Source organism: Nerophis lumbriciformis, linkage group LG27 (assembly GCF_033978685.3).
Source record: "Nerophis lumbriciformis linkage group LG27, RoL_Nlum_v2.1, whole genome shotgun sequence".
NCBI classification, from domain to species: domain Eukaryota; kingdom Metazoa; phylum Chordata; class Actinopteri; order Syngnathiformes; family Syngnathidae; genus Nerophis; species Nerophis lumbriciformis.
In genome coordinates, this window is record NC_084574.2 from 7385369 (window position 1) to 7397491 (window position 12123).

At 38.1% G+C, this 12123-nt stretch overlaps 1 protein-coding gene across 6 annotated transcripts in view; it reads right to left on the reverse strand.

Moving 5' to 3' along the window:
* uso1 (USO1 vesicle transport factor) overlaps window positions 1-12123 on the reverse strand; it is a 57450-nt gene that overhangs the window by 19242 nt on the left and 26085 nt on the right. For 4 of the 6 annotated variants that reach the window (XR_009810064.1, XR_009810062.1, XR_009810061.1 and 1 more), the window contains 3 exons: window positions 7006-7211; window positions 4306-4326; window positions 90-200 (listed from right to left, as the gene is read on the reverse strand). Coding sequence is in view for 1 of the 6 variants with exons in the window: in XM_061922956.1 (XP_061778940.1) it covers window positions 90-200; window positions 4306-4326; window positions 7006-7211 (338 nt within the window). In the remaining 5 variants the exon portion in view is untranslated. The remainder of the gene's footprint in view (window positions 1-89; window positions 201-4305; window positions 4327-7005; window positions 7212-12123) is intronic. The other 2 variants (XR_009810065.1, XR_009810063.1) reach the window with 1 other exon arrangement.

Genomic DNA, 12123 nt, shown 5'->3' on the forward strand with positions numbered 1-12123 from the left:
CAGACGGCAGGAGAAGTACATACTGTAGCATGCTAGTAGAGGGCTCACGGGCTGTAACGTGGCTCACTAAGGAGGCCGTGCAAGGATACAAAGGGAACGTTCTCCTGATTGTGTAGAAAGTGTGTGACGGCGATGGGACAGTTGTTGATCCACGTGCAGAGCAGCATGAGAAGGCCCACCCTCGTCTGCACTTTGCTGCCCTGTTGGACACAACAGAGAAAAACTTCTTGCATCAAGCTGGTGAGTGTAGTACACTGCACACATAGGATTGCCGGTCACAAAATGAGGTACACCTGCATACAAATAACATTTTGATATTGCTATTTTTACAAAAGCAATAAAACCATTTCAATTTAATTATGCTGAGACATTTTATATTTATAGAAACAATATTTGGCTAATTCACGCAAATTCAACCAATGCCAGTGAAATATGTGTTGCTACTAGAGATGTCTGATAATGGCTTTTTTACCGATATCCGATATTGTCCAACTCTTAATTACCGATACCGATATCAACCGATGTCAATATATACAGTTGTGGAATTAACACATTATTATGCCTAATTTTGTTGTGATGCCCCGCTGGATGCATTAAACAATGTAACAAGGTTTTCCAAAATAAATCCACTCAAGTTATGGAAAAAAATGCCAACATGGCACTGCCATATTTATTATTGAAGTCACAAAGTGCATTATTTTTTTTAACATGCCTCAAAACATTAACAGTGCAATTCTTTTTCATAACATGGTCACTACTGCCTAGTTTCTCTTGTTATATTCTTATTTTACTGTTATATGTGTATTCTCATTGTTGCTTTTTAGTTTTATTCTTATTGTAATATTTTTCTATTCTGTTTCCATTTATACCCCCATTATTTACTTTTTACTTTTTAAATTTGATCTCAATTCTGTACACTGCTGCTGGAATTTTTATTTTCCTGAGGGAACTCTCCTGAAGGAATCAATAAAGTACTATCTATCTATCTATCCAAACAGCAGCTTGGAATTTGGGACATGCTCTCCCTGAGAGAGACTATGAGGAGGTTGAGGTGGGCGGGGTTGGGGTGGGTAGGGGTTAGCGGGGGAGTTTATATTGTAGCGTCCCGGAAGAGTTAGTACTACAAGGGATTCTGGGTATTTGTTCTGTTGTGTTTATGTTGTGTTACGGTGCGGATGTTCTCCCGAAATGTGTTTGTCATTCTTGTTTGGTATGGGTTCACAGTGTGGCGCATATTTGTAACAGTGTTAAAGTTGTTTATACGGCTACCCTCAGTGTGACCTGTATGGCTGTTGACCAAGTATGCGTGCATTCACTTGTGTGTGTGAAAGGCCGTAGATATTATGTGATTGGGCCGGCACGCAAAGGCAGTGCCTTTAAGGTTTATTGGCACTGTACCTCTCCCTACGTCCGTGTACACAGTGGCGTTTTAAAACGTCATACATTTTACTTTTAGAAACCGATAATCATGAAACCGATACTGATCATTTCCGATATTCCAATTTTTAAAGCATTTATCGGGCTCCCGATATTATCGGACATCCCTAGTAGTAACTTTTTTTTCTTCCAATCTTCCCCACTCATTGTGGCCAATTATCGTGATTTTTACCAATGTAAGTTGTCCCAAAAGCAGCACTCGAACGCGCACGTGTCTCAGCACTGCCCACCCATACACCCTTGACAGTTATGTCCACGTGTGAACGGAGTGATGGTAATCTCTCATCTCATTTGCCAACAAAAAAAAGAGCGCAAATGACCGCGCTCAACAGTACCCCAAAGTTCTCAACATAAGCGGGAGCCACATTGTTTTACAAACATTAGCATGGATTAGATTACATTCAACGTTATTGTCATTACACATGTCACAAGTACAGAGCAATGAAATGTATGGATTACAAGGCAATGTCAAAAATCCTGTGCTAAATTTGAGATAAAGTTAAAGAGAATAATCAAACATTCACAGTAAAGGCCAAAAAAGTTTGGACACACCTTCTCATTGAATGTGTTTTCTTTATTTTCATGACTATTTACTTTGTGGATTGTCACTGAAGGCATCAAAACTATGACCTCCGAGGACAAAGCTACGAACAATGGGAGACCGGGCTTTCTGCTCCGCCGCTCCCAGTCTGTGGAATGCTCTCCCTGACCACCTGAGGGCACCACAGACTGTGGATGCTTTTAAAAAAGGCTTAAAAACCCTTCTTTTAAAAAAAGCTTTTTTTTTTAGATATATGCATACTAGTTTTAACTATTTGGCTGCTCTAGTTTTTATTTCTATTTATTTTTTATTATGTTTTTATTTTGTATTTAATTTATTTTAATACACTGTAGCACTTTGAGGTTGTTTACTCAATGTAAAGTGCTTTTTACAAATAAAATCTATTATTATTATTATTATAATGAACACATGTGGAGTTATGTACCTAACAAAAAAGGTGAAATAACTGAAAACATGTTTTTTATTCTAGTGTCTTCAAACTAACCACCCTTTGCTCTGATTACGGTTTTGCACACTCTTGGCATTCTCTCGATGAGCTTCAAGAGGTAGTCACCTGAAATGGTTTTCACTTCACAGGTGTCCTAGTTATGATGCCTTCAGTGACAATCTACAATGTAAATAGTCATGAAAATAAAGAAAACGCATTGAAATGAGAAGGTGTGTCCAAACCTTTGGCCTGTACTTTAGATATTAACGGACTGTCGAGCTTGGCACAAGGTAACGCGCTGCATGACTGCTCGTATCAGTATCGTATACCCTAGTATTATCAGTATCAACGTTTCCATTTTTGCTGTTGTTTCTTTCTTATTGTATTTGGGCCAATACGAAGAAATGGACACCCTTGCGTTATGCGAGCTTGCTAGAGTATGTAGGTGTACCTAATGAAGTGACCAACAGTCAGCTAAACATTAATACTGTGCGTATTATTTTCTAGAGGAACACTACAAGGAAGCATACACAAGAGACGACGTGCATGTTCAAAATTCCATTTGGGTGACAGAAAATTAGATGAAAGCCAAAATGTGAAATTTCATTGTCAGGAAAGTTGTTGGTGAACAAAACCAAAATAATTAGGTAAACACTCTTATTTCAGTGGGCAAACAATGAAATTTCAAACCATCGAGTCTAATTTTCACGACTTAAACTCAGTAACTCTCTCACTTCACTCAGCCATTAGTCGTTAATGTGGTTAGCAAAAGAAAAAAACAGGACAAAGCTTAGCTGATATCATTAGTAGATAAATACACAGTTATAAAACTACTATCTTTGCATGGAGATATCACCGTTTTAATTCTACACCGAGAGCTGAAAGAAGCGATGAATGAATGAATAAATAAAACTAAAGTGCAAAGGCAAGGAATGTTTTGCTAAAGTTTCAGGACGCTATCAACATGCAACATCCACAACAAGGGAGACCTGCGCCATAACGGCGTAGCTAAAACCTTAGCAGCATTTGAACGTACACAACATACAAAAATCACCTTTTCAGATTTAGTCTCCACATCGGATGTAAAGCACAAAGGTGAAAACAAAATAAAGCGTTTTATTGAGCAAACACCGGCCTTGAATACGTGCAGACGTGGCATCTGTAAAGCTGAAGTCTACCGTGGACTTTAAAGAGAAAGTGTTGGGTGTTTGAAATGCGGTAGGCTGCTAAACAATTTCCTGGACAAAAAAATACATCCATTGATATATTTGCATACAGCATGTGCCTTACTTTCATTTATTTGTGGCAACTTGTCACAGATCAATTTGAGCTGGTGCTCCTTTTTGCCCTTATTCATAAACACATTTAAACGGGACTGTGTGTGAATATAGATTGTTGTTACAATTCTGTAAAGTAGATCATAAATAAACTTTAACACACCTCATATGGGAGTGTTGCCCATTTAATGACTTTGTTACTTTTTCTAAAAAGCGACCAGCAACAGATCTTGCGACTTTTCTGGTGTTATTGGACTCTTTTGAAATGTTTCACATAAAAGCACATATCCTCTTCTTAAGAGTGGGAAAGGCTGATAAGCATGCATTTGTACAAATAAAAGCCTCTTTCAATAAATATGGCAACTTGCACGCTGAAAGGCCCAAAAGTTGCAAAATATTGTGGGGTGGTTCCGCCAGTACAGCATGATTAGGAGCCGCATGCGGAGGGCTGAGAAGTGGAACCAGGAGTAGCTAGACACCAAGACCCCTTTCACACATAAGCCCACCCCACAAAACAAACCCTGCTTCGTAGAGAAGCCAAGCTGAAAAAAGGTGGTGCCCCAAATAACACAAAAAAAAAATGTCACGCGCACTTTACTCACCCGCCGGCTGATCTTATCACCCTGCAAAATCACAATGTGACACCACTCTAATCAAAAATGTTAAACTAGGACCTATGGCCCCTCTTTTAAATACACACACACACACACACACACACACACACACACACACACACACACACACACACACACACACACACACACACACACACACACACACACACACACACACACACACACACACACTCTTGTATTTCCTACCTTCTTGAGACCTGAGAAAAATGCCTACCTCTTTAGGACCACCCTTTATAGATATATAAAGGTTTATATTTACAACATTAATAACATATACATACTATGCAAATAAAAAAAAAACGTTTTTAATTTTGTTAGTATCATAATAAAAGTCGCAATTTTACTCAACGCAAGTCGAAATTTTACAAGAAAAACTGAACATTTGTGCAATATTATGATAAAAGTTGGAATTTTACGAGAAAAGCTTAACATGTTGGCAATTTTCCGAAAAGAGTCGTAATTTCACTTGACAAAAGTCACAATTTTATAAGAAAACTTTGAAATTTTGGCAATATTATAATAAAAATCGGCATTTTACTCAGCAAAATTATGACAAGAGTCATAATTTTACTCAAACAATGTCACTGTTTTACAAGAACAACAAAAAATTGGCAATATTGTGATAAATGTCTCAATTTTATATGACAAATGTCACCATTTTGCATTAAAAAGTAATAATTTTACATAAAAAAGTAACAATTTTACGAGAAAATATTGCAATATTACACAAAAAGAAAGAATATGAGAAATTGTTCCCAATTTAAAAAAAAAAAAGTCGACACATTGTGAGAAAAAGACTGCTTTTAGTTCATTTTTGTTTGTTTTTTTGTGTGGTAATTGTTTTTTAATATAGACTTAGACTTAGACAAACTTTAATGATCCACAAGGGAAATTGTTCAACACAGTAGCTCAGTTACAATGATGGAAAGTGTAAGGATGGAAAGGACAAAGCAGGTATAAATAGACAAATATAGAGATAAAAAAATCTAACATATATACGAATATATACATAATATGTGCACAGGATAATATATATACAGATATATTATATTATGTCTATAACATATATACAATATATACCAATGACCATGTACAATATTACAGCATATGCAGTTATATTCATTATTTATTTCAAATTTTTACTGTATGTCTCTATATACATATTTATTTGTTTAAATTCATTTAGGCGAAAGGGGGCGCATTTCAATTTCTTACACACACTTGTTATTTCATATGCTGACCAGAGGGGAAGCACTTTTTAAAACAGACACAGTCATTTTGAAAAATCCCTCCTTTCTGGGACCACCCTCATTTTGATATATTTCACCACCAGGGGTGCAAATGAGACATTCTCTATGTGGTGCAATGCTTTTCCATATTGGGACCATGATTTATGTCCTTACTTGTTCACACCTCCTCATATGGAAGGTACTTTTCCTTACAAGAACACACACACACACACACACACACACACACACACACACACACACACACACACACGCACACGCACACACACACGTATTAGTTACCTTCTTGAGACCTGAGAAAAAAGCCTATCTCTTTAGGACCAGCCTTTCTGGATATATAAAGAAGTGTATTTACAACATTAATAATATATACATACTATGCAAATATGAAAAAGCTTGTGAAAAATGAGTTGGAATTTCACAGGAAAAAGGTCACAATTTCACAAGAAAAACTTAGAATGTTGTCGGTATTATAATAAAGGTTATCATTTTTCTCAACGCAAGTCAAAATGTGACAAGAAAAAGTGAACATGTGTGCAATATTATGATAAAAGTTGGAATTTTACTCAACAACAGTCGCAATTTTACAAGAAAAGCTTAAAATATTGTCAATTTTATGAAAAGAGTCGTCATTTTACTCGACAAAACTCACAATTTTATAAGAAAACTTAAAATTTTTGGCAATATTATAATAATCATCAGAATTGTATTTGGCAAAATGATGACAAAAGTCATCATTTTACTCCAAAAATGTCACAGTTTTATAAGAACGACAAAACAAATTGGCAATATTGTGATAAAAGTCCGAATTTTATATGACAAATGTCACCATTTTGCATTAAACATTTTAAACTTTAGGAGAAAATATTGCAATATTACAGAAACAGAAAGAATATGAGAAATTGTTCCCAATTTTATAAGAAAAAAGTCGACACTTTGTGAGAAAAAGACTGCTTTTAGTTAATTTATTTATTTTTTGTTTGTAATTGGTTTTAAATCTTCATTATTTACTTGAAGTTATTACAGTATATACATATTTATCTTATTTTTTTAATATTAATTTTGGCCAAAGGGGAGCGCATTTCAATTTCTTACACACACTTGTTATTTCATATGTTGGCCAGAGGGGGGGCACTTTTAAAAGCGACACACAGTCAATTTGAAAAATCCCTCCTTTTTGGGACCACCCTCATTTTGATGTTTATGTCATCACTTGTTCACACCTCCTCATATGGAAGATACTTTTCCTTCTTCATGTCTCAACAAGGGCAGAAATAAAACACACACACACGCACGCATGCACACAAACGCACAAACGCACAAACACACACACACACACACACACACACACACACACACACACACACACACACACACACACACACACACACGTATCCAAGAGCATCAGCACGGTGCCTACCTGAGAGAGGATGTTGGTGCACTGCTGCAGCAAAGAGACGGGAGGCTTGCCCAGGCTGGTGGCCAGCTGGACCCGCAAGAGTTGCTCCTTCTGTATGAGGTTGTCCTGCAGGGCGTGAGCCAAGGCCACCGCGGCACACCAGTTGGAGAGGGAGTCCGCTGAGAAGAGGCCCCCGCACAAGAGCTGGCCTGCTGAGATGGAGTTGGCTGGGCAACGCAAACAACACAAAAAGGGTGGATGAATGGAAGAATAGTGTTGATTTTAGAACCAAAAACACAGTTTTATGAGTGCCAATAAAATTGTACTGATTAAGAAAAAAGGTCTGCATGTGCACCATCATTTCTTAATACAACTTTCCCATCTTCTCAGATTATTTCCAGGTAGTGTGCTGCAGTGGTACCTAGGTATTTGTCAGTAATGAACCGCAAACGTGTGGTTATGTTATGTAATCCTAATTATGGAAAATGTATTTTAGAGCTGCAAAATTAATCAGATTTTAATCACAAACACGGCTGCCACGATTAAATGAAAGTGATTGTCGGCAATACTAACATTTAAAAAGCAGGCTCAGCTGCACATTAAAACAAGCAATTTCACAGTTTGCGGCAACGCGAAAGCAACAGCCCCGAATTCCGTGCTGTTCGGCGTACCTAATGTTGTTTAAAGATGTAAATAATGGGTTTCACTATGTAAAGCGCTTTGAGACTGGCCTGGGAACGCCTAGGGATCCCCCGGGAGGAGCTGGATGAAGTGGCTGGGGAGAGGGAAGTCTGGGCTTCCCTGCTTAGGCTGCTGCCCCCGCGATTCGACCTCGGATAAGCGGAAGAAAATGGATGGATGGATGGATGTGTGAACCACCTGCATAACACGCTGTTTTGCTTGTCTCCTGTGGAGACACATTAGCAAGACTAATGGCTTGCCATTGTGCTAAATATTATCTGGAGACACTTTTCCATTGAGTGCCAACACTTCTTGCCAGTGTTCTGGCAAGACATGCTCCCTGTTGGAATTCATGCACTCCCTGCATCTACACATGTGTATAAATCCAAGGAACCCGGCAATGTAATTTCGGGTTGAAGGCATACTTGCCAACCCTCCCGGATTTTCCGGGAGACTCCCGAAATTCAGCGCCTCTCCCGAAAACCTACCGGGACAAATTTTCTCCCGAAAATATCCCGAAATTCAGGCGGAGCTGGAAGCCACGCCCCCTCCAGCTCCATGCGGACCTGAGTGACGTCAGGTGCGCAACACCACGTAAATCGTTGGCCAACCAAAAAGTAACCCCAGTACACTATAGCCAACATTCACCAGGAGATGGCAACAGACAAACATAGATCACTATTACATTCCTCCCCTTTTAGAAATGTATAGAAGTTACTCAAAATAAATAAACAACCCAACCAAAAAATGCAGCAGCTCAATTAAAAAACTGTACTTAAGCCACATTCTTTTATTTTTTTTTTAGTACTGAACTCTTAACCCTCATTTGTAAAAAATAACATGCTTATTATACAAACAGTATTTGTACACCTTTAACACAGATTTGTATACTGTCTTCAGAGATTCAGTTTTTTTGGTGGTACTCAAAACCTTTCTGGGTACCTGCGAAAGGGTGTTCAGCTTGGTTGGAAAAATAGTGACAGAGAATAGAACAAGGATGGACAATTCAACCCTTAACTCAACAATGAGTAGATAGATGAGTGTTATGTGTGTGTATATGTGTAAATAAATGAACACTGAAATTCAAGTATTTCTTTTATTTATATATATATATATATATATATATATATATATATATATATATATATATATATATATATATATATATATATAAAATAAAATAAATATATATATAGCTAGAATTCACTGAAAGTCAAGTATTTCTTATATATATATATATATATATATATATATATATATATATATATATATATATATATATATATATATATGAAATACATGACTTGGTGAATTCTAGCTGTAAATATACTCCTCCCCTCTTAGCCCCGCCTCCAATCACACCCCCGCCCGACCTCGACCACGCCCCCCCACGCCCCCCAACCCCCACCTCCCGAAATCGGAGGTCTCAAGGTTGGCAAGTATGGTTGAAGGACTCTTTCCCACGAGTACAATCATTACACTGAATAACTCTATATTTGTGTGTTTTTCATTTAACGTACAGTACAGGCCAAAAGTTTGAAACACCTTCTCATTCAATGCGTTTTCTTTATTTTCATGACTATTTACATTGTAGATTGTAAATTATGTACTTCACAAAAAAAGGTGAAATAACTGAAAACACGTCTTATATTCTAGTATCTTCAAAATAAGCCACCCTTTGCTCTGATTATGGTTTTGCACACTCTTGGCATTCTCCCGATGAACTTCAAAAGGTAGTCATCTGAAATGGTATTCACTTCACAGGTGTGCCTTATCAGGGTTGATTAGTGGAATTTCTTGCTTTATCAATGGGGTTGGGACCATCAGTTGTGTTGTGAATGAGAAGGTGTGTCCAAACTTTTGGCATGTTTCATACTAGAAACAATCAAAAGTACAATTAGGTCAAGTGGAGGTGTCCAATTGATGACGCACGTGCCATCCGCGGAATGTGACAGTTTTTTATGGCTCTGAAAAAATATCATCCATCCATGGTTGGATGGAGAGCTAAAGTCATCATGTAATGAGTAAAAGCTGAAATGTTAACACTAACAATGAAGAAAACCACACATATTTGTCTTTAAATATATAAACAATAATCCTGAATTCCATATTGGTACAAATAATTATGATTATTATTTTGGTCATAATCGTGCAGCCCGAGTGGGTCTGCCTTTAATACTCTGAAGTAGGGCTGGGCGATATATCGATATACTCGATATATCGCTGGTTTGTCTCTGTCTGATATAGAAAATGACTATATCGTGATATTGGAGTATACGTTCTCACGCAGTTGCTTTTAGCGGCAGGCATTACACTACAGGCTCACTCTTTCTTGTCTCTGCTTCTCACAGAGACTTAAACAAGCGCACCTTCTTACATACGTCACATACGTATACGCCTCGCTGAGCAGAGAGGTAGCAGCATGGCTAAAGTTAGCTGTGGTGCGAGTGGTAATACGAGAGAAAGAAGGTGCGAATCTGGTAACAAATGAAGGAAGAATTAATTCCCAAGAAAAACAGCAGGGGGTCCATCGTCTGGCGGTGGTTTGACTTCAAGCGGGAATATGTCGAACAGACAACCGTAATTTATCAAGTGTGGGGCAAAAGCGTTGCTACAAAAAGTAGCATTACTGCTAATATGTAGCATCATTTGAAAAGTCACCTGCTAGAGAATGAAGAGTGCTTACTTCGCATGTCAACATCTCTGTTCGGTGCCACACCCACAAAATGCCAAAGCAAACATTTCCACATCAACACCTTATGAAAAAAATAGTCCACGACATAAGGAGATAACGTCCGCCGGAACCTACCACATAGCGAAGGACATACACTATTTGATTTCCTATTATGCAGCTCATTTTTGACACTTATTGAAATATCTTGTGTGACATCATGCACAAAAGTGCGCTTTATTTGTTTTAAACTATTGTAGTGGCGTTCTGTACAAAAAGTGCACTTTAATTTAGTGTTGTTTTGATATGTCATCTTAGTGACATCATGCACAAATAGCTTGTTTTAAAATGTCTCTGACAATCTTGCACTTTCTGTTTTGAAATTACATGAATGTTTGTGCCACTGCTTAATAACTGTTTAATAAATACACTTTTGCTAAATTGACTTAGTTGTGATTTCTCTCTCTGCATGAAAGTTTACAATGAGCATACCGTATTTTCCGCACTATAAGCCGCACCTAAAAACCACAAATTTTCACAAAAGCTGACAGTGCGGCTTATAACCCGGTGCGCCTTATATATGGATTAATATAAATATTTATTTTCATAAAGTTTCGGTCTCGCAACTACGGTAAACAGCCGCCATCTTTTTTCCCCGTTGAAGAGGAAGCGCTTCTTCTTCTATGGTAAGCAACTGCCAAGGTAAGCACCCGCCCCCGTAGAAGAGGAAGCGCTTCTTCTTCTACGGTAAGCAACCACCCGCCCGCGTAGAAGAAGAAGAAGAAGAAGCGCGCGGGTATTACGTTTCATTTCTTTTGTGTGTTTACATCTGTAAAGACCACAAAATGGCTCCTACTAAGCGACACGCGTATAACGCAGAATTTAAACTTACATCACAGATGGTGTCAAAAAACAAGTGAAGCACACAAATACAACACTCGCCGTCATTCCGGGTGGATTAACCAAAGAACTCCAACCGCTCGATATTGGTGTCAACAGGGCATTTAAAGCACGACTGCGAACGGCGTGGGAACAATGGATGACCGAAGGCGAACACACCTTCACTAAGACAGGGAGACAGCGCCGGACGACATACGCCAACATCTGCCACTCCGATGACTTCGACGAGACTGAGCCGGCCATTTTGGATCCCGTATTCGCCCAACTTTTTAATTCGGACACCGAAGGAGAAGAATTCGAGGGATTTATGAATGAAGAATAACTTCAGAAAGTGAGCGTTATGTTTATTTTGTGTGTTGTGACATTAACGTTCGAGCAACATTATGTTGCTATTGCTCTGCACTATTTTGAATTTTACTATGTTTGTGATTGCACATTTGCACATTACCGTACATTTTGGGAGTGAACAGAGTTGTTAGAACGCTGGTTTTTAATATATTATTAAAGTTTGACTGACCTATCTGACTGTTTTTTTGACATTCCCTTTAGCGCAGTTAGATGCGGCTTATAACACGGGGCGGCTTATAGGTGGACAAAGTTTTGAAATATGCCGTTCATTGAAGGCGCGGCTTATAACCCAGGGCGGCTTATGGTGCGGAAAATACGGTATATTAATGCAGTATGAAGAAGAATGTTTTAATGGAGACACAGAGAATCATCATACTGCTGTGATTGTATGCATCAAGTGTTCATTCAAGGCTAAGGCAAAATATTGCGATATATATCGTGTCATAGCCTAAAAATATCGAGATATTAAAAAAAGGCCAAATCGCCCGGGCCTACTCTGAAGTACAGGGCAGTATGAATGCTGTTTGTATTTTTATCCA